At 36.9% G+C, this 22,992-nt stretch overlaps 2 protein-coding genes across 4 annotated transcripts in view; both read left to right on the forward strand.

Annotated features, from left to right (window-relative positions):
• The first annotated feature begins 1,439 nt into the window (after positions 1–1,439).
• On the forward strand, positions 1,440–18,669 carry LOC138692886 (zinc finger protein 726-like). Its single transcript, XM_069816198.1, has 5 exons — positions 1,440–1,566; positions 3,650–3,738; positions 7,153–7,290; positions 11,052–11,134; positions 17,078–18,669. The coding sequence occupies exons 2-5, from the start codon at positions 3,655–3,657 to the stop codon at positions 18,243–18,245; spliced, it is 1,473 nt and encodes a 490-aa protein (XP_069672299.1). The 5' UTR covers positions 1,440–1,566; positions 3,650–3,654; the 3' UTR covers positions 18,246–18,669.
• Positions 18,670–19,857: 1,188 nt separating this feature from the next.
• The window catches only part of LOC138692884 (oocyte zinc finger protein XlCOF6-like), a 71,194-nt gene continuing 68,059 nt past the window's right edge, over positions 19,858–22,992 (forward strand). For 2 of the 3 annotated variants that reach the window (XM_069816192.1, XM_069816196.1), the window contains exon 1: positions 19,858–20,097. The gene's annotated coding sequence lies outside the window, so the exon portion shown is untranslated. The remainder of the gene's footprint in view (positions 20,098–22,992) is intronic. The other variant, XM_069816197.1, reaches the window with a different exon arrangement.

The raw sequence follows: 22,992 nt of genomic DNA on the forward strand, positions 1-22,992 counted from the left end.
TTCACTTATTAATTAGGTTACTTTATGTATCATTATTAATTGTAACTATTGTGTATAATTGTATTGTGTAAATGTTACGTTTTATTTAACGACGCTCGCAACTGCAGAGGTTATATCAGCGTCGCCGGATGTGCAGGAATTATGACCCGCAGGAGTTCTTTTACATGCCAGTAAATCTACTGACATGAGCCTGTCGCATTTAAGCACACTTAAATGCCATCGACCTGGCCCAGGATCGAACCCGGAACCTTGGGCATAAAAGACCAGCGCTATACCAACTCGCTAACCAGGTCGACTGTATTGTGTATCTGATTGTATTGTAATTTTATTTTGTATTGTTTATATTGTTTGTACCACTGCCACCGAGTGCTTGTCCACTTGCAGTGTAAATAAATACATACATACATTATAGTCGTGTTTTCCAGTATTTTGGAATGTAACCATGGTCACGGTCATTGTTTACGTAAAGGCTAATTCACACGGGGATAGTTTACAGGAATCAAGTGCTTGGAGCAAGTCGACTTTCCTTGAACTTTCCCCGTGTGATATGGTCGAGACAGTCAAGTTGTGACTTGGCGGTCAAGCAGAATTTTTGAGTTGACGACCCGTCAACTTTTATGTCCACTTTCCCGTCGCATGACCAACTTGGCTCCACCACTTCCCGCGTGTGATGCGAACTTATAGCAACTTGGCAAGTAGAAAGTTTGTAGTTTTAAGCCTATTGTCGAAGTAAATTAATAATGAGCGCCCCTAAGTGGAATCCCAACCATATCATAAAGTTTTTGGAAGTGTATGAGAAGTATGAACTTGTATGGAATATACGTGACAAAGAATACCTCAATAAAAAACAAGCGGGAATTATTATTCCAGAAACTAGTCAGTGAACTCATGGAACAGGGTTTCGAAAACATAGACGTACAAGTTGTTCGAAAAAAGTTAAAAACCCTTAAAACAGGTCTCATTCTGAATGTTTCCTGTATTCTGCAGGACCTTCTTCAGCCAATTCTTTCAACAAGGTATTAAATGCACCGTGCTTAATTCTTCTACGAATCCATTTCTTAACCCATGTCCTCTTTTCCTGTTTTTCAAGAATATTTTGTAATTCATACAATAACAAGGCGCCAATTAGCTGCACACATGCTTGAATATGTGCTGGTGGCATCTTCAGTTTCACCAAACTAAAAATGTCAGTTCACTATTGATTTTTATTAACTATAACAGAATACAAGAATTCAAACACCACTACGCTTACAACATTCAGCGCGCGCTTTTTTCAAGCATGGTTTCAAGTTCAATGTCTCCGTATGATCACAAATATAGCATCAAGTTTAGAGGCTTCAAGCACTTGACTCCTGTAAACTATCCCCGTGTGACTCGGGTTCATTGCTTACGTTCGGGTTTAATTCATAATTCGTAACGCGCGTAGGCTCTGGACGTAACAACGGTCACGGCTGACTTGATGGTATCGGAAGCTGTTCACTTCTTGAGTCATATTTTAGTCTACATTCTGTATTTGGAAGTGTGGATATCAATTGTGGTTCATTTTCATTTTAATAATTCTCAGGGGTAAGTCTGTATCCATGAATATGGCCAGTTTTGGCTTCAGTGTAATTTATTATTCCAGTCTTATTTGTTAATCTTCTTACACGAGTATGCTCTCCATTACATCACAATTTTACGATTTCATGTTTTTGTAATCTGGATATGTATTTATAGCTTATTACTCAATAGTAAAGCCAATATACAGAAAGGGAGATAAATCCACTATTGCTAATTTATAGAACCGGGAAAATTTTAGAACACGGACTGCACCTACCAAATTATGTCTTAAAATACTAAAAAGAGCAGATTTGTCTGCGTTTGTCGAATGCACATCATTATATTTACGAAAAGGCACTTTTCAGTGCCAATAATTTATTTTGTGTGCACAAGGTTGGAATTTTGAAGTATGAGGGAAAGGGTGCAGTCCGTGTTCAGGATTGTAAATGACGACATTTTGACTGATTACATCTTGCAACTTTCTTCGCAACTTGCTGATACGCATTTCGGATAAACTCCACTCACTATGATTACGTGCATTCACATACTAACATTAGCAACATAACACAAATATTATTGAACTGCTTTTTGATATGTATAAAATGCTTTGTTTTCCCCTCTTTTGCACAAATATATGTCTATCAAATATGTTCAGGTGTGCCCACTCGAGAGCAAGCTGCATAGTTGGGAATGTGAAAAACACGGAGTTTCTAAGTTAATGCAACTTTGAGCGACTGTCCCTAAGCTTTATTTTAATATGTCCATTACAAATTAAAGTCCCACTGAAATAAAATTGCAGTTGCTTAAAGCCGAAAGGCAAGTTAATAGGCATCATAGGAATACGTGAGATAAAAACATATTCTCCTTTTGTTTTACCAGTTAATATTGTCATTTATATTACCTTTTTTCGCACACCAATTCTTGTTCCATTGCATAATTTTGGTGTGTCAATATTTCGCAATAGTTCCGGTACTATTGGTGATTCAAAATTAAGAATTAAATTATGTGGTTTCAAAGAATTCAAGAATTCAGTTGGATAAAATACAGCCTGCTCACTATCTACAACTGAATCAAGAAACTCATACTACGGTCCTGGACTGCGAAAAGATACTTATTGCATGAATTGTCTAAATTTTGGCCTCATGATGTATCAACAATGCTTTCGTGCTCTTTCTACCACGGCCTCGTGAAAGTCGTTGTTGAATACAACAGACAATAATAAAGAACAATTGACTGTAGAAGATTGTATTTAATATTATACATGAATGTTTGATCGTATATAATTTTATTTTTTATTTTTTAAATTAATTTAACGTCAATTTGTCCGATTTTAATGTAGCCTATGTTCCTCTCCTGTTTATGAAGGTTAAATGTGCAAACTATGGCAAATATCGGTCAAAGCGTGTAGACAAATGAAAATGAGCTTAGTCATTACTGAACACAACAGCCTCGACTGGAATATTTTTCAATATGGTCTGCAAGCATCTTGATGGTTGAGCCAGTCACATTGCCGATGTTCCTGAACAACTGTAAATTTGTAGGGATGGTACTTGAGGTCTAGGTGTATGGTTTGTCTGACACTCTGGTCAGATATTCCAATAACAGAGCATGTTTAATGACTGAACGTCGTGGAAATGTGGTAACAGCATGCCTTACTGCTGCGATATTCTTGGGAGCCTGAACCTTGCAACATCTACCGGATGACTTCGTTTGAAAGTTGAACATTTCATTTGAAATTTCTCACCTATATCAGTAGGGAATTCTTTCGTATCGACATACTCTAAAACGGGTACGAAATTGCTAGAGTGTTGCAATCATAGTTACCATTTTCTTAAAAATACTCAACAACAAAATGCACGATGTTTACCTGTCCACGTCATGATAGTAACTGAAATGGCATGGCTTGTGCTGCTCAAAGATATATGCCACTCAAGCGCAACTATCAAGAAATCTGTATGACGGCCAATTCAAACCGGGGAAAGCATTTTGCCGGACCATACATACATATACACACATATATACATATATATGTCCATGTAACCATTGCGAATAAGTCTCTTTCAGCAGCTTATATTTTGCAGATGTGTCAACACTTAAATATCTGTTACAGTCGTGATGGATGTGATCAAGAAGGAACCCGAGGTCGACCCGTTGGCTATACACTGGAGTGATACAGATGAGAACAAACCTTTATCAGAGGTACATTGACAGTGATTGGTTGTAATTCCAATAATTCCAATATGCGACGTGTGTAACATAGAATTACATTGGTATATCTCCCAGTTTTTAGTTAGTATACATTCACAGTCTTACTAATCAAAACTCTATATACAGACGTTTAACTGTCTTATACTTATACAATGAGTAGCTCGTTTATAAGTCGCGTGTAAATTCCTTACTAATAATCACTATATACGTCGTGTATAACAGAATAACTGTTACACAGCTACGTCATAGTTTCGTCATTACTTCGTTACGAAAGGTAATAGAATATCTGAGGTTCTCTACTGGATCCGGTAGAGCGCTCTAGTGTGGCGTGTTAAATATCGATAGTACAACTGGCTCTAATCGATTACCACACTACATTTTGGTCAAAGAGTACAAGCTACAGCAATATTATTCTAATAATTCTATGATGTTCTTCTGTGGTTACAAGGTAAACATCATCATAAAATGACAGTCGATACGAACAGCTGTTAGAGAGGCGGCCATTTTTTCCCTATATACAACGCTTAAACAAGGGGTTTCGTGTATATAACTATTGCAAAGCAATTCCCATTGTATAGTTACAGCCTGTTTATACGTCCATACCTTATTCACGGTTTATTAGTAACGTTTTCTGTCTCAACTCTGCATAAGTCTCGTATAAAAACTATACACGGTTTATTAGTAAGACTGCAAGTATATAAACTAAGAAATTTCAAATCTGTAGTTGATATACTAGGGACAGAAGAAATAGGCGGGTATGGCGAACCCCTCATTCACTACCCCGACTCCTATACCCCTCAGAACCTGCTTGGTGTATGGACCTGTCCCAAATAACTTACTCCTCCATTCACACGTTTTGCACTATAGGAAAACTTAAAAGAACAATATCTATTATTTTAATGTACCGAAGTACATATGACATTTCCATGCAGATATTCTGCGTCATCATACGATGAAAGAGTAATGGAACGGAGAAAAATTCTCTCTTGCGCCGGAATTTGAACCCGGGTTTTCAGCTCTACGGGGTGGTATCCGGTGTGGCTTAGTGAATAAAGCATCAGCACGTAGAGCTGAAAACCCTGGTTCAAATTCCGGCGCCGGAGAGAATTTTTCTCCTTTCCATTACTCTTTCATCGTATGATGACGCAGAATATCTGCATGGAAATGACATATGTACTTCGGTACATTAAAATAATATATATGATATACGTAAATCACTTCGTGATTTAAGACGGCGCTTATTCCGTCTGATCCCGGCCAACTAGTCACTCATAACGAGTGCACCTCAGCATATGTGTGGACTTCGGTCCTACGTTCATAGACATCTATGACGTAGTGCAGAGGGCGGCCACTAGAGGGAACCCAAGAGTTTGAACTTAATCAGAGACTATTCTGTCCGACGCCGGGGTGGTATCCGGTGCGGCTTAGTGGATAAAGCATCACCACGTAGAGCTGAAAACCCGGGTTCAAATCCCAGCGCCGGAGAGAATTTTTCTCCGTTCCATTACTCTTTCATCGTTAAAAGAACAAATAAAATAACGTGATTGCTAGTAATTACAAATACCTGATTTACTGAATATTGTTGGTTTGTTTAGTCAGCACATGTCTGAAACTCATAAGTGACAACAATAAGGCACCACTAATTAGGTAACTAAGCCAGGAGATAATGGGTTAAGGTGGCCAGTTCTCTTTCCCCTTCCATTGCATACATCGCTGAATAGTAACATATTACACTAATTAGACTTAAGATGATATTTTCATTTATAATATTTCGCAAGTTAGCCATTTCACAAATGTAATAGTTATTATGATGTAATGTAAATATAATACGATAAATAAAATATTTAGCATTACACACAATTAGTATTGTGTTTTTATGTGTTTTCCGAATTTTGTATTGAAATAGTAAGTACCAAATAATATTTATACAGTTATCAACTTTGTGAATGATGAGGAAATTGAAAATTAAAGTGCAAAAAATTAATATATTTTTACTGTGTGTAGAAAAGGTACACGTTATTATAACATGAACGAGTTTCGTAATAAAAATACTTATGTATTAGAAGCACACTTAAGAATGGCTTAGTTTAACAAAAATAACACAATAAGTAGGACTAAAAAAAAGTTCTGCACAGGTTCTCTTAACCGATCGTAGGGAAACACTACACGTCTTGGAAGTGGCTGTCTGCATTGATGATAGGACACTTTTAATGTCCTCAAAATCGTTAAGTTCTTTCAAGAAACAGTAAACTTGATAAATAACGCCTTTGGTATGAATTCAGATATCAGGGCTCGACTGAGACATGATAGAGATTACTTGGATGATCAGTATTTAAAAATATTGTTTATTATGATTGATTAGTATTTAAAAATACTGTTTGTTATGAGTGATTAGTATTTAAAAATACTGTTTATTATGTTATTATGACATATTTTTTCGAATAAGCTGTAACAGAGTTATACCACAGATGAACACTTCTCAACAACTAGCATTTGAACGCAGCGACAGGAAGGTCTCTTTGTTCAGGTCAGAAACCGCTAGAGAAAGTGTGGAGTGAGTAGTTTCCGAACAAGACCAAAAACCCGCCTATTTCTTCTGCCTTTACTATAGTCGTGTTTGCCTTCATGTCACGTGTTGTCCTGCTTTTTTACTCTTTCATAATATTTTGAGAGCTGATAATGGGAGCTGGTTTAAACTGAGTGTAAGATAACCTTCGATTGAAATGGTTTTCAAAAATGCTCTTAATTTGTTAATGCCTTCTATATTTTAACGGCTATGCCATGTAAGATCAAGAAGTTGAATATTTCTACAAGAAAGTAGGTGCATGCAGAGCTCTCAAATATATGTGTATGGCAGATATAGTAGAACTTTCCAGTGTATATCATCGCAACAAACTAGATGAGCAATTGTGAATATGTCAGTCACCTCTTAAAACATTTTTTTATCACTAGATAATTTAATTGTAATGTCTAGTAATTGAATAAGATTAGCAGGGGTTATGTTTAATTTTCCAAACCCCTCTCACTTTGTTTTATTTCATGCAATATAAATCCTACAATACAAATGTAACGAATTATTTCCAAGTGAAACTTTGAGTAGGTTATTTTACGACATCTTAGGTTATTTAGCATCTGAATGAGATGAAGGTGATAATGCTGGTGAAATGAGTCCGGGGTCCAGCACCGAAAGTTACCCAGCATTTGCTCATATTGGGTTGAGGTAAAACTCCGGAAAAAACCTCAACTAGGTAACTTGCCCCGACCGGGATTCGAATCGGGGCCACCTAGTTTCGCGGCCAGACACGCTAACCTTAATCCACAGGTGTGGACTCCAAGTGATACAGTGGCACTAATTCTTGCGAGCTGTTTTGTGTTACTTGTCCATTATGTCTGTGTCTTCTGCAGGAAGTAAATTTATTGGAGCCCCACGTGGCTGCAGTAAAGATGGAATACGTGGACGACAGCTGTGATCTCACATCAGAGTTTGGAGTTGAGGAAACTGCAGTGCCAACTAATTTTGTTTCGATAAAGTGTGAAGTTGAGGTAAGTGGAGCCCATAAGGTGTGCTGGTTGTTTTTCTTTGAATATCAGTCTTAATTTTTTTCGTCGAGGTTAGTGAAGCAATAGGAATCTCAGCATATTAAAAATACTTTAATATTTTGAATATAATATTATTTACTTCTTTATTTCAATATAACTCAATTTTAACTATGGTTGTGTCTATATATAAGTTACTTTCAGCTTTTAAAAGTTTATTTTCTAAGGGGTATGCTCCTAGATTAAGTGTGCGATAATCTAGTACCCAGGGATACATTTTCATTTAGATTTTACAATTTAGCCAGCGTTCTTGTTATCATTCCTGTTAAATAATTGTTCCTGTATGTGTAAAAATTAACACTTCATATATCATCTCTTGGATCGTTTTTTTTTTAATTTGTAACATGTCTCTAGTTTATCTTAGCCACGAGTTATACAGAAATTTACTTAAAGCTAAAAGTAAATTTTGGTGTTTTTTTTTTTTTTTTTTCGTTCTGCTAAATTTTAAATTGTGTTGTTCTCATAAACGTGTTCATTTATTTTAGATATCGACTTTTTGTTCTGAACGAATTAAAGGACACTTCTGACATTTCCTTTAAACACAACTTTTACTAATCTAATACTACTTATTTATTATAGTTTTATAACACAAATCAACATACAGGAACAAATCATGACATGGTTTCTGATATGAGAAATATAAATAACACTGTTATTGGCAGTTACAAATTATTGAAGGTTATGGATATTCTGTTTCATTCTGCTGATGTAATTTACTTCAAGTGTTATACCAGCTTCTGTTCGCATCATGTTTTCGTAGTTGATACTTATTTACTATGACTGATATCAATAAGAAATACGTGTATGGCATATAAGTAAAATCAGTTGCATGGAGCTTGTTAGATATGAGTTGTCTAGATTCAAAACCCTCCATAATCCTCAAACATGATTTTATAGGAATTGCAATTTTTTATATTTCCATAAAAAAATTCGGGTTGTTTCCAGAATATATAGTTTATGAACAATATTAGGTGTCAGGATTAGTTTTAGATAAAGAATCTGAATTCTATGTATGAGTAAAAGAGCTACAGAGACATTGAAATTGCATTCATAGTGGGTTTTATTCCTAAATTGGTGAGATACGGAGTTTTGAAACTTAACTGTAGTTCAAGGTTCAGAATATAGTGGAGATTGAAATTCAAACAAATGTGTGTGAGAAAAAAAAATGAATTAGTGACATGGTTTATGGATAAAATTTCAACTCAAATGAATCAAACTTTTTGTCATTATCAAATAAACTAAATTTTCTGTACGGTTGAAAATACGAAATTTACACGTTTAGCAAAATGTCATCTTCAGCTCCTTCACAAGCACAATCGTTATAAACAGCCTCAGAGTTATTTTTTTTCCATTTTTTATAATATTAACACGAGTTGTAGTTCTGTATATATAAATACCAGTCTAGGTGGATTCTGCCAAGTTGGTGACTGGGGCGAGCAATTCTGGCACTCATACATTCCTTTCCTTACATTTATCGTATTATCATCATCCAGTCCTTCGCGTTCTCTCTTCTTTTTCATCTCCATCTTTCTGTCTGCTGGCCACCATTGCATGCGGAACACCCACCACATCATCACAGCTATTTTTCACCCTTGCATCCCCGCTGTATAGATTGCCACATCCGCTTTCAAGACGGATTTGTTGAGAATGCCTGATTAGGCCTCATTTCTTCCTCTTCTAGTTAATTATATCCATTATTAGGTTAAGTTTCCTAGGCTTATAACTCCCGTCTCACCAGCGGGGATCTTTCCTATCTCCGTGGTCCTGTCCCATGGTTTCGAGCGCGACTTCCGAATTGTGTGGCCGACAGGGCGCCTAGCAACGAAGCAATAGTGGACCCTTCATACTGCCCCTATATGGAAGTCTAGGTGCGGAGCCCGGACCAGTAGTCGTGTACATTCACGTAGAGTTGCAATGGGAGCCCGAGGCGATTTAAACGTCCAGGTAACCGACTTTGCTCGCTGGGTCGGATATATCGCTCCGACGTGTTACTGCTGACGAAAGGGTTACGCGATGTAACCAAGCATAAGTCCCCTGTAGCTTTGCCGTGTCGGATTATTCGGCTTATGATGGTCGGGCGAGCTTTTTACGAGTCAGGTTGTGGAAGCTGGATACTCCTGGGGTTGTTCAGTGTAGAGTGGGGAGCCACGGGCGGTTAATCCCGTGGTAGGGCATAAAATTGCGTATCGCCTCTGGTGTACGACTTGCCGTTAGGTGTTTACTGCCCAATTTGAAGGGTAACTTGCGTAAGGTGGGTTAATAAGTACAGGTGATAGTGCATCTCCTTGCTTCAGTCAGCAATGAATTGGAAAAGCATCAGATAGAAATTGGCCTATATGGACTCTGCTGTACGTTTCACTGAGACAAATTTTAATTAATCGTACTAGTTTCTTGGGAATATCAAATTCAATAAGAATGTTATATAAAACTTCTCTCTTAACTTAGTCATATGCCTTAGCTCATATTATATAAAATTATATAGTTTATAGTAACAGATTGTCTTGCTTGTATTAGAAACATGCTGGATGTCTTTACACAATCTGTTTTATACAAATCTGGCTCTCAGGTAGTAGCTCCCTGTAAAGCAGGTTTTAATAATTTCAAGGAAAAATTGTTCCGGGGCCGGGTATCGATCCCGGGACCCTTCGCTTAGCGCGCGAACGCTCTTCCAGCCCCGGAACAATTTTTCCTTGAAATTATTAAAACCTGCTTTACAGGGAGCTACTACATGAAAGCCAGATTTGTATAATACATCATAGGATAGTAGTTTAATATAACATTTGGGTTGCATTCAAAAAGTATTGATTATTCAATCTATCTTAAATAAGAAGCAATTAATTGCAATCAGTTTCAAAATGAAAAAAAAAAAAATTATATAATATTTCAGATTATATCGAATTGCACCATAAAATTATTCAGTGTAAATGAAATTCTTAACTTAAAGATTTAACCTGTATTAAACTTTGTTACTGGAGTTACGTTAACAGAAAGCCACAATTTAAGTCACACAGTATTTGTGTGCACTCATAGTTGAGTTGTGGCGTCTTGTCAGCTCATTTGAGTCGTGTGGATACAAAGGAAAAATTGTGACGGTGTCGTGTATAGTTCCTGGGATAGCTCAGTCGGAAGAGCGTTCGCGCGCTAAGCGAAGGGTCCCGGGATCGATATCTGGCCCCGGAACAATTTTTCCTTGAAATTACACAATCTGTTTTGTTAGTGGCCTTACGAGGACGATATAAAATTGTTTCCCAGACTTAATTTGTCCTGACATATTGGTGTCATTATTTACTAAAACGTTTAACCAAATATGGGTAAAAATTAAATTATGCACTTAAAACTCGCATTAGCCAGCGGAATATATAATACTGCTACAGTAAAACCATAAAAAATGTCCTCTAACTGAGCACAGATGCCTTATTTCATTGAGGTCAAACCATATTGTTCTGGATTTCCTTGAATATTATACACCTCACATGGATTTCACTAAATTTGCTACCCGGTATTAACACATTTCCTTAATTATTTTTATAATTTCAATTCAAATCTATGGCAATTGAACCCCATGAGATTCATGCTTCTAGATCTGTGTTCCATTACTACAATTATTACTTGGACTTAATACGATTTAAATGCGTACCTAAGACTTGAAAATGAATGCACTTTTCCTGTGAAGTTGCGCTATCTTTTTCGTCTATTCACTTTTTCAGGAAGAGTTGTGTGACCTGCACACAGTAAAGGACGAGCTGGAGCAGGAAGTTACGGCAGAGGAGAATGCGATCTTGCCTGATAGGTGAGTGTGGTGTCCCAGTCTTCACATTGCAATATCTTTCATTACATCATTAAAATTGTCACCGTCAGTTTACATGAAATGGTTTATTTCTATATTAAGAATTAGTAGGGAAAAAAGGCCAAGGACTATGTACGAATGAGAAGCAGCAGGACGACACAGAAAAGTTGTAGACAAAGAAAATCATGGAAGGAGGAAGTTATGAAGGCTTTGCAAGACAGAGAGTTATACGCATGACAGAAAGAACACAAAATAGAAAATTATGGAGAAAGGGAACAGCGATTTAGCGAGCTTCTGTTTGAAGATGGATGGTGTGACATAATGTGTGTAATAGTTACTGATACGAAGAACTCAGCATACTCTGATATTGAAAGGGCATAAGTTTATTAGAATTCGAACTACCACTTCTACTAACATCACTACCCTTAAAAAGCAACACCACTACTATTAGTACTACTACTACTACTACTACTACTACTACTACTACTACTACTACTACTACTACTACTACTACTCCTGCTGCTAATACTGTTACTACAACCACTGCGACTAGTGTTACTACTACTACTGTTCTATTTTACTACTACTGCTGCTACTACTACTGCTACTAATGTTACGACTACTACTCTTCTAATACTACTACTGCTACTAGTGTTCTAACACTACTGCTGTTACTACTACTGCTGCTAATACTGCTACTACTACTACTACTACTACTACTACAAGTGTTACTACTACTACTACTGTTATTGCTACTGCTACTACTACTACTACTACTACTGTTCTACTACTACCGCTACGACTACTGCTAATACTGTTACTACTACTACTACTGCTACAAGTGTTACTACTACTACTGTTATACTACTATTGCTGCTGCTACTACTACTATTACCGCTACTATTGTTGCTACTACTACTGTTCTACTACTGCTACTACTATTGCTGCTAATATTGTTACTACTACTACTGCTGCTAGTGTTACTTGTACTACTGTTCTACTACTACTACTGCTAATATTGCTGCTAATACTGTTACTACTACTACTGCTACTAGAGCTATTACTACTACTGCTGCTACTACTACTGTTACTACTACTATTGCTACTACTGTTACTACTACTGCTCTGCTACTGCTACTAGTGTTACTACTGATAATGCTACTACTACTTCTACTACTGCTCCTAGTGTTACTACTACTGCTGCTAGTCTTACTAGTACTACTACTGTTCTACTGCTACTGCTACTATCACTACTACAATTCTACTAGAACTGTTCTCCTAATTACTACTGCTACTACTACTACTACTACAATTGTACTACTACTGCTGCTGCTAATACTGTTACTACTACTGCTACTAGTGTTCTACTACTCTTCTGTTAATACTACTACTACCGATAGTGTTACTACTACTGCTACTGTTACTACTGCTACTGTAAATGTTCTACTGTTATTGCTACTACTTGTACTACTACTACTACTGTTCTTGTACTACCGTTAATAATACTACTACTACTACTACTGGTAGTGTTACAACTACTACTACTACTACTACTACACCTACCGTTATTACTACTGTTCTACTACTACTGCTACTAGTGTTACTACTACTACTGCTGCTAACATTGTTTCTACTACAGCTACTAGTGTTACTACTATTACTGTTCTACTACTGCTGCTACTACTACTGCTACTAGTGTTACTACTACCAAGGTTTTACACCAGAAATGTTCTTCTTATGTACAAATTTCTATTGAAAACAGAAGAGTTTCATAAACAGATGAACGTCGAAAATTACACTAAATTGCTCCGTATCATGTTAATACCTAATTTACCTCCTAATGCCATCCTACTTGTATAGGGTAAGACTACCCTCAGAACAAATAGGTGATTTGATTTTTCTTTGTTTTTGCATAGTTTGGTGCATATCGTATACTCTTTTCCTGCGTATTTGCATGCATATTTTACTATTTGTATGTACATACGAATCGTGGCTGAGATTATAAGCAGCTGACATGGAATGGACTCATTAGAAGGGTGGATGACGATTGGCTCCAAAACAAATTTTAGATTGGATACCAATGGGAAATAGGAGAAGAGGAACACCAGTTACATGGAAGAAACCAAATGCAGATGCTATCAAAATGAGGTGCTTAGAAAGAGAATAGTGGGAGGAAGAGAGAATGACTGGAAAGAATGTGGGGACAGGAAGATGCTTGAGCGTTTGGAAACCTGCTCTTATATGCATTTTATTGTTATAATTTTACAATTCTTATTATAATTTTATTATTATATTATTATTATTATTATTATTATTATTATTATTATTATTATTATTGTGCCGTGAGAGGTTTATTAGGATGATGCTGTGACATTCGTTTTATCCCTGTGACTTTGATTTTGGTTGTGAGAGTTTGTTGCTCGTGTCGCCCAACTTTGTGAATGGTTGTTGCTTCCTTAATATTTGCATTGTTAACTCACTATTGCAAATATCTCCTTTTACGTATCTGCAATAATTTCTGGTTTCATTCTTGTTTTTAGAATAATTAATGCTAATGTCTACTGTCATGAAAGGAATTTATTTCCCTTTTACGAAGAAGTCTTAAGTGTGCAGTGACTCGAAGACTTGGGAAATGAATCGTTTCCTGCAAAGATAATTTATTTTACCTCTGTGCTTATTTACATGCAAACCTTTCTATTATAATGACATTATAAAGTTTTACTAAGACAGAACAGAAGAAGCAGTGACATCTGGTGATGTATGGTACTGTGGACATTAATTTTATGGACGTAATATATGTGGACATTAAAAGCCATTGGATATAATGTGTACAGAGAAAAGCTTCTTTGGACATGTTTGTGGATGAAATTTCTCCGCACTTTATACTTACAATCAGTGGAGAAACGTTATACATGGAGTACTTTGTGGTCATCTTCATTTATTCTTTTAAAAATAGCTCACTTTCTTCACACATCACTACTGACATGAAAAACAGTAACTTTTTTTTTTTACTTATTTGAACCACGTTGTGAACCATTTTTACTAACATGTACAATACAGTAAATGAATTTCTTCAGGAAGTCTGGAAGAAAGAAACAAGCGTTAATTCCTTCACTGATCAATATGAAGAAAGTCTTGCGAAAAGACTGAAAGCAATATGTTTTCTCTGCATGATAGATGTGATGCAGTTTTCTTTAAATACACTTCTTTGGGCACAAAAATTGTTCAATTTTTCTAATCTGAAACAGAATTTAAATTAAATAAATTGCCCTTCATCCGACTTTCATGACAATTTTTTAACTGTTCCTTTCTTCAGTAAAGAAAACTGAACTGTCTCTTTTGTACGGGAGACAATTCCGCAGAATCTTAGGGAATATGGATTTGAATTGCATCATATTGAGTAGACAGAACTTTTCACTATCCTTAAATTAATAATTACTATAAAGTATTGAGCGTGAAAGGCGTCTCTCCACGTTAACGACACTGAAGAATTTTCTAGGAAGTACTTTGTCCACTGCTGCGGAGGAACGGTTAGCATGCCTGACCGTGAAAAAGCGACCCGAGTTCAAATACTCGTTGGGACAAATTACCAGATTCAAGTTTTTCCCTGTCAACCACTTCAGTCAGAATTGCCGGTATGCTAACATCCGGTGTTGGACCTCGGACTCACCTGTCATCGTCAATAGCTTCAGATTGAGCAGATATCTGTCTGGAGGAGCCGCACAGACCAGGAAGTGGCGTGGACAGATGGCATCCTGGTGAGTCGCGATATTGAGATCAATATAGGATGCAGCAGGACATCGTACGTGAATTAGTAATATGTGCCATCGCTCTGAGGAGGGAGCAGAACATAAACAATGAGATGGAAGGGCATTCCTGTCTATGCGAGCTACGTCAGAACTGGATGCTATAGCGTAATTATAAGATGGCACCAAGCATTGAATCACATACTCACAGTAATATAGTCGAAGACTTGAAGGATCATTCTATAATATGTGGCGATTTACATAATAAGCCTTAGGCTGAGGTGCTAGACTTGGGGCCTTCCTCCGAAAGAAAAAAAGAATGAAAAGTTTTGTACATTTACACAAACCTACTTGCTCACTTCGCATTGTTAAGCTTAGAAGAAATGATTGAAGACATCGTTAATTTACTGGTAAAATGATCCATAAATATTCTAATTGCTAAGAAAAAAAAAAATGTTATGTTTTATTTAACGATGCTCGCAACTGCAGAGGTTATATCAGCATCGCCGGATGTGCCGGAATTTTGTCCCACAGGAGTTCTTATACATGCCAGTAAATCTACTGACATGAGCGTGTCGCATTTAAGCACACTTAAATGCCATCAACCTGGCCCAGGATCGAACCCGCAACCTTGGGCATAGAAGGCCAGCGCTATACCAACTTGCCAACCAGGTCGACTAATTACTAAGAAAGATCGGTGGCAATTAAACAGTGACATTTCTCAAAGTATTTTGAACACATTTAATCATTGCATTCTTTTATTAATAACTTCTTTTGGAACGTAATAACTTACAATGTTTCTTAACTTTAACCTCAGTTTGAAACATCAAATCTGGAACAGCAGTGACAACAAGAACTCGACCAGTGATTAAGGATAGTTTGGGCTTTAATGCATGTGGAATATTCATGATATAAATGTGACTGATATTGGATAATATTTTATAGGCTGCAAACTGTAGTCTAGATTTGCCAAACATGATACACAATGATAACGTGCCTGAAGTAAGACGAAATCCTCCATTTATTGCTTTCCACGTTATGCTACTTTCAGTATGCATTCACAGCCTGCTAATATAGACGGCACACTATGTACGTTGTAGTTGTTGATTTCTATATGAATACATAATATGTCATTGATGTTACATTTGTTACAGATGCGCACCTTTATCTAATATAGGTGTGACCTTGTAAATTCCTGTTGAGTTGTAGTGTTAATATATTTGCTTATAGATTATATATTTCTGCTAATGCCGATTTAAGGTAAGCATTCACTACATCGTATCGCACTCCTCGTACGAATCGCACACAACGGATATTTTAAGTGCAGTGCGTTCACTGTAACAGCTTCACCTCATCGCCTCATCGGATTCCCCTATCAGCTGTTTAAGACATGACGTCGTACGATATTGACATTGCTGAAAGCAGAGGAGTTGAGGTTAGGTCTATTAATTACGTCTGTTAGCGAATAAGAATTTGTAATTGCTTAATGCGTCATAATTTAAGAGGAAGAAACGAAAGAAATATTGGTTACATAATATATATGTAGTCCACACCTGTGGAGTAACGGTCAGCGCGTCTGGCTGCGAAACCAGGTGGCCCGGGTTCGAATCCCGGTCGGGGCAAGTTACCTGGTTGAGGTTTTTTCCGGGGTTTTCCCTCAACCCAATATGAGCAAATGCTGGGTAACTTTCGGTGCTGGATCCCGGACTCATTTCACCGGCGTTATCACCTTCATCTCATTCAGACGCTAAATAACCTAGATGTTGTTACAGCGTCGTAAAATAATCCAATAAAATAAAAAATATATATGTAAGAAATGACTTTATTACTGTAATGGAAACTCCTCAAACTATATAATTCTTCGCAATTTTCTACACGCGAAATAAGTTTTCCGTCTGCCGTTTTGGCGCGACACTGAACATGGCACAACATAATAGTAACAGTTGACGAATTAAAATTGATTTATTAATGAAGGCCATGATCGCACGCATTGGAAAAGTTGCTCATCCAAGAGACATGGACGGATTTGCCGAGAGGCGATGCTTCCATTACGATTTAGTAAACGTAGTTACATAACAATTACAGCAAAGATAGTCATTTTCCGATCCGTGCGATTCATCCGATGAGTGTGATACGATGTAGTGAACGCTTACCTTTAATGTGACCTTTTTTATAACCTAATGCTTAATTTCTATTATAGTTTTACAGACAATCATGACAGACAAGCACTTGAAGACCACACGACTGTTTATAAGGCTGGCAAGCATTCTGTTTCGTCGGAAAACTTAATACGGTCTCATGGATCTAAGAATCGATTCAAATGCGACGTCTGTGGAAAGTGTTTCTCACAGTCGCCTTCTCTAACAATCCATAAGCGAGTGCATATGGGCGAGAAACCTTTCAAATGCAATATATGTGGAAAGTGTTTCTCCCAGCCAACTCTGCTAAAGAAGCATGAACACTTGCACACAGGCGAGAAACCTTTCAAGTGTCATGTTTGTGGAAAGTCTTTCGCGGATTCGAGTAACTTCAGATGCCATGAACGCATTCACACGGGTGAGAGACCATTCAAATGCGATGTGTGTGGAAAGTGCTTCTTACAACAAAATAAACTAAGAAGTCATAAACTCGAGCATACCGGAGACAGACCTTTCAAATGTGATATTTGTGGGAAGTATTTCGCGCAGCCAAGTAAATTGAAAGGTCATGAACGTCGGCATACAGATGAGAAACGATTCAAGTGCAATGTTTGTGGGAAATGTTTCTTACAGTCAAGTGAATTGAAGAGGCATGAACGCCTACATACTGGTGTGAAACCCTTTAAATGCCAACTTTGTGGTAAGTCTTTCTCGGATTCGGGTAACTTAAAAAGCCATGAACGCATTCATTCCCGTGAGAAACCATTCAAATGCAGTGTTTGTGGAAAGTGCTTCCTTCAGCAAAATAAACTTAAAAGTCATGAACTCGAGCATACCGGCGAGAAACTCTTCAAATGTGATTTTTGTGGAAAGTGTTTCTCGCAGTCAGGTAAATTGAAAGGTCATGAATATAGGCACACAGTTGAGAAACCATTCAAGTGCAATGTTTGTGGAAAGTGCTTCTTACGGTCAAATGAATTGAAGAGGCATGAACGCCAACACACTGGCGTGAAACCTTTCAAATGCCAACTTTGTGGAAAGGCTTTCTCGGATTCGGGTAACTTAAAGAGCCATGAACGCATTCATTCCGGTGAGAAACCATTCAAGTGCGATGTTTGTGGAAAAAGTTTCACACAGCTGAGTACTAAGAAAAGGCATGAACACGGATATAAAGGCGAGAAATCGTTCAAATGTATTGTGGAAAGTGCTTCTGTCTGTGGACTACCCTAGAAGGATGCTTGTGGAGATGTTTTCAACTTACAGAAAATACGCGAAAGATGGCATGTTACTGAGAAACTATTCAAGTGGGATATTTGTGGAAATAATTCTAGAAACGATTCAGTAAAATGTAGTGTGGAAAAATATACTGGGCTAGTTGACAAGATTAAAGTTTGGAGAAAAAGTGGAATTTTTCAGGAAAGGACCAAAAGAGATGAAAAATGTCAAATTTATATCTTTCTAACACTACATATTGGTTATCATTGATACATACTGGAATTTTCCTTTTTATTAAATTACAGTGCAATAGGGAAGCATTTTAATTTGTAAAAAGTAAAACATGCTATGTTTTACACAATATTCTTATATAACAGGTCATGTGCATCTATATTTTTCTTGTATATTGGGCTGTGTCTTCAAAATAAAATTGTATAGTAACCTTTAAATAGGACAAAAAGTATTCTAATTACAGAAAAAGAACTCACAGCAATACTCATCCAGTAAAAAGTCCCACACCTCATAACTGGTAATTTTTCTAAGTATGGTAGACCTATTTTAGAACATCATTGTTTGACTTAGCAATTCTTCATTAAACTCTTCATTTTCATATTCTAATACCCTATCATGTCCTTGTGATTAATTTAACTAGTCTAGGGGTACCTGACATAGTGTCTTTCGCTTTCTTTTTTTCTATTTGTGCGATAGTGATATCGCAGGTTAAAAACGAATGTCCTACAAGAAGAAATTTTTATTCAGCCCTTCTGAAACAAAATGAAATCATAAAAATAGCAACATCTTGTTTATGTTTTGGGCGTCGTAGTTGCCACTTCGAAACTTATATTTTCTGATCAGAGCCCAAATACCGTTTTTTCTTTTGGCCCTACAATAGTGGCTTTATTGTGTTAGGAATTAATTAACACAATTTACAATTCGTTGTGTTAGGAATTAATTAACATAATTTACAATTCGTTGGATGTTCTCATCGGTATATTTTTATTTTTATCTTTGTTGCCGGCTGGCCTTCTATGCCCAAGGTTGCGGGTTCGATCTCGGGCCAGGTCGATGGCATTTAAGTGTGCTTAAATGCGACAGGCTCATGTCAGTAGATTTACTGGCATGTAAAAGAACTGCGGGACAAAATTCCGGCACATCCGGCGACGCTGATATAACCTCTGCAGTTGCGAGCGTCGTTAAATAAAACAACATAACATCTTTGTTGCCTCTCTTTTCACTGTGTGATATCTCACCTAACCTAAGGTGCTTAATAAGGGTTTCAATTCGTGTCTTTTAGTAATAGCAAATACATCCATAAACGTAGTGGGCCTAGTTGGCGAGTTGGTATAGCGCTGCTTAAATGCGACAGGCTCATGTCAGTAGATTTACTGGTATGTAAAAGAACTCCTGCGGGACAAAATTCCGGCGGAAATTCGTAGAGTGATATTGTTCCTCCACTCTTTTTTTTTTCTATTCGAAGTACACAATGGTACACAACAATATGTCATTTTGAATCATATCACAATAAAGTCCCATACCAGTAGGAAGAAGCAGATACTTGGCAGTCAGTGCCATCTGGCGGGAATTGCATATATTCTCGAATACAGCTTGAATACAGCTTGAACACAGGGATCAAGATGAATTGTCTCATCTAACTCAATTGAGCTCTATAATGTTGAGATCACTGTCTAACTCACGGTTTTTTTTAAGTAAACTGGCATCACGACCTCCTTGATCACATCATCCGGAACATATAGTTAAATTACTTTACAATATTATTCCTATTATTTTGTATGGACATTGGTCGTGGTTTATCTTGCAGACTGACAGCTGAAACAAATATATCAATCCATTATATTCTTCCAGAGAGGTAAGTATATTGTTACATTGTATTCTATATAAGCGTAGGTTGCATGATAAATTCTTCACAAACGGGTTTTGGTCCAAACCAAGATACAGCTGTTGGAGTAAACTGCACCCACACATTTTCCCCAAGTGCATTGCAGGTCATCTCTCCTTTGTGATGTAGAACTGCTCGTAGTGGAGAAATTAATTTAACTCTTTGCACTCGTATATAATAATTAGATCATTAAGACTCATTTACATTTGAAGCTTTTATGCTGTGCTTTGCTAGTCCTCTGCATTAACATATGAGTTGCCCAATTTCAAAACTCACTTAACTCCAAAATTGTCAAAAATGAGATATCAGTTTCATCTTGATCCTCACTTTCTCCCCTAAAAGAAGATGTAAAATTTGTGTACTAAAACTCATTAATTCCCTGTCAAATCATGCATATAAAAATGGTCACTGCAACGAAACTATCCAAATCCACAATTTCTACTGTTCCAAAACTAATTCGCTGGATACTCAGGCCGTGTCTCAAAGCTACATTTTCAGCTGAAGTGAACTAGATTGTTGACCAAATAGCCGGATGTGACGTCAGAAGTTATTATCCAAAGCTACGTAGTGAATAGCAATCAAGTCCGTAGTAGCTAGTAAACGAAAATGCTTGCTTGATTGTTGACTTGTTCACTAAACAAACATGGATACGCCATTAGCAATTGGGGTTATGAAATCTGAAAATGCTTTGGAAGTGAAAAAATGTAAATATAGTGTAGAATAACACGTTAACTTTGAACACTGACTTTGTTAGTACCTTCTGTACAATGTTTTAAACATTATTGTAATATATTAAGCCCTCATCTTTTCCACATAATTCGTAATGAAACTGCATTAGGACACTGCCTTCTTAATTCAGTGCTGCACCGTGATGTCATGATTTTTAGAAAAATAGTCTATGAAGAAGGCCATATTTCAAGCATACATTTCCAAAGCTCCCTAGTGTATAGTTTACAAGTCACCTAGTTGCTAGTCATTAGTATGTAGTATGGACTTGAGCTTTGAGACACGGCCTCAGTTGTTGTTCCTAAACTCTCCAACTCCATTACAATTGCCTACCAGTAAGAACATATGACCACAAAACTAACTCCCTTCCAGTGCACATTTCTGCTTTGAAATACACTTACCATCTGGTATATTCTATGCACCGGAGAACCTCCTAAAGAACTGAGATGAGGAGACCATCGTTGAAAAACAATGGAAGATAAAATGATGCATGTCAAAATTTTCATAGAGTCTATAAAGACCGTTCATTCACATTATTGCCGAGGGAAATCTAAACGGCAATATCTTCCCAGCTACTTCTCAATAACACATCTTTGGAAAACTTACAATAACAGAGTTGAACCTGAAGAATTAAAAGTGAAATATGAATATTTTAGAAAAGTATTCGTTGAGAATTATTATGTTGTCTTTGGGTCTCCAGCAACAGACCAATGTTCGATATGCATGGAATTGAAGGGAAAAATTAAGACAACAATAGACCCACAAGAAAAAATTTCACTGCGAGTGAATTTTGAAATTCATGAGAAGAGATCAGAAATATTCTTTAAACTATTGAGAGAAGACAGTCACAATGTCATTACGTATTCTTTTGACTGCCAGAAGAATCTAATCTTTCCAAAGATGACAGACCAAGCTGCCTATTTCCTGAGACAGTTTTATATAAACAACTTCACAATGTGTTTGGGCTCTTCGGACTCTCAACGGACAACTGAAAACACATTTATATATGCGTGGATAGAAATGGAAGGTCAACAAGGATTCAGTGAAATTGCTTCATGTATACGTCACAGACGTTATGTTGACACCATCAGGTTATTTCCAGATGGTGCAGGTGGGCAGAACAAAACACCATCGTAATCACTGCACTGCTGAATTGGTTACTGTCAGAAGCACCAAAAAATATCAGAACTATTCTGTTGCACTTCCCTTTGCCTGGGCACTCCTACATACCCCCCGATAGGGTATTCGGTGTGATCGAAAGAAAGGTGCGTAAAATTGAAAACATTATTCACCCCAATGAATACATCGAAATCTTCAAGGAATCCGGCACTGTCACGAGAGTGGGGCTGGATTTTGAAGTCCATGACTGGAAGACAGCAACAGAGATAGCAGTAAAGAAGCCCAGCAACTGGCATTTCCAGTTTTTTCCATGTAAAAGGTTTATACTCCAAAGAGGAAGAAACATTGTTGGTTTGGTGCAAGGGGAGGTGGCATACATCATAGATTTCGGCGTTACAAGTTCAATAGCCCAGAAGGGCCAACGAGTTGGAAATCTGTATCCACGGACAAAAGTAAATTCTGTTCCTCTAAATCCAAATAAAGTGAAGGATGTTAAAAAGCTACTAGAGAAGCACTACGAGGACCAGTGGATGATGCTTAATTCACTCAGATACTATGTAAATCTCTTCCACATGAATGCTCAGGATGTTGGTGCCCCTTCTGATGATGTTGATGATAATGTCCTTGACATGGAAAATGATGATGACGAACCTATGGGAGGTGATGTTTTGATTGTTGAAGGTGATTATGCTATGTAAAACTAAGGTCATAAATTCTGTAAAGTACACGTTCATAAAAATATAAGCAACACCTTTGTCTTATTTGATACTTATTCTCTACATTATTTCCAACATCTTTGTTTTATTTGATACTTATTCTCTACATTATTTCCAACACCTTTGTTTTATTTGATACTTATTCTCTACATTATTTCCAACACCTTTGTTTTATTTGATACTTATTCTCTACATTATTTCCAACACCTTTGTTTTATTTGATACTTATTCTCTACATTATTTCCAACACCTTTGTTTTATTTGATACTTATTCTCCACATTATTTCCAACACCTTTGTTTTAT

The sequence above is a fragment of the Periplaneta americana genome, chromosome 17, assembly GCF_040183065.1.
Source record: "Periplaneta americana isolate PAMFEO1 chromosome 17, P.americana_PAMFEO1_priV1, whole genome shotgun sequence".
NCBI lineage: Eukaryota > Metazoa > Arthropoda > Insecta > Blattodea > Blattidae > Periplaneta > Periplaneta americana.

Coding starts and splice junctions, on each gene's coding strand:
- LOC138692886 (XM_069816198.1), top strand. CDS start 3,655: ATGGATGTGATCAAGAAGGAACCCGAGGTCGACCCGTTGGCTATACAC. Junction 7,291..11,051: donor CGATAAAGTGTGAAGTTGAG/GTAAGTGGAGCC, acceptor TCACTTTTTCAG/GAAGAGTTGTGTGACCTGCA. Junction 11,135..17,077: donor AATGCGATCTTGCCTGATAG/GTGAGTGTGGTG, acceptor TTTCTATTATAG/TTTTACAGACAATCATGACA.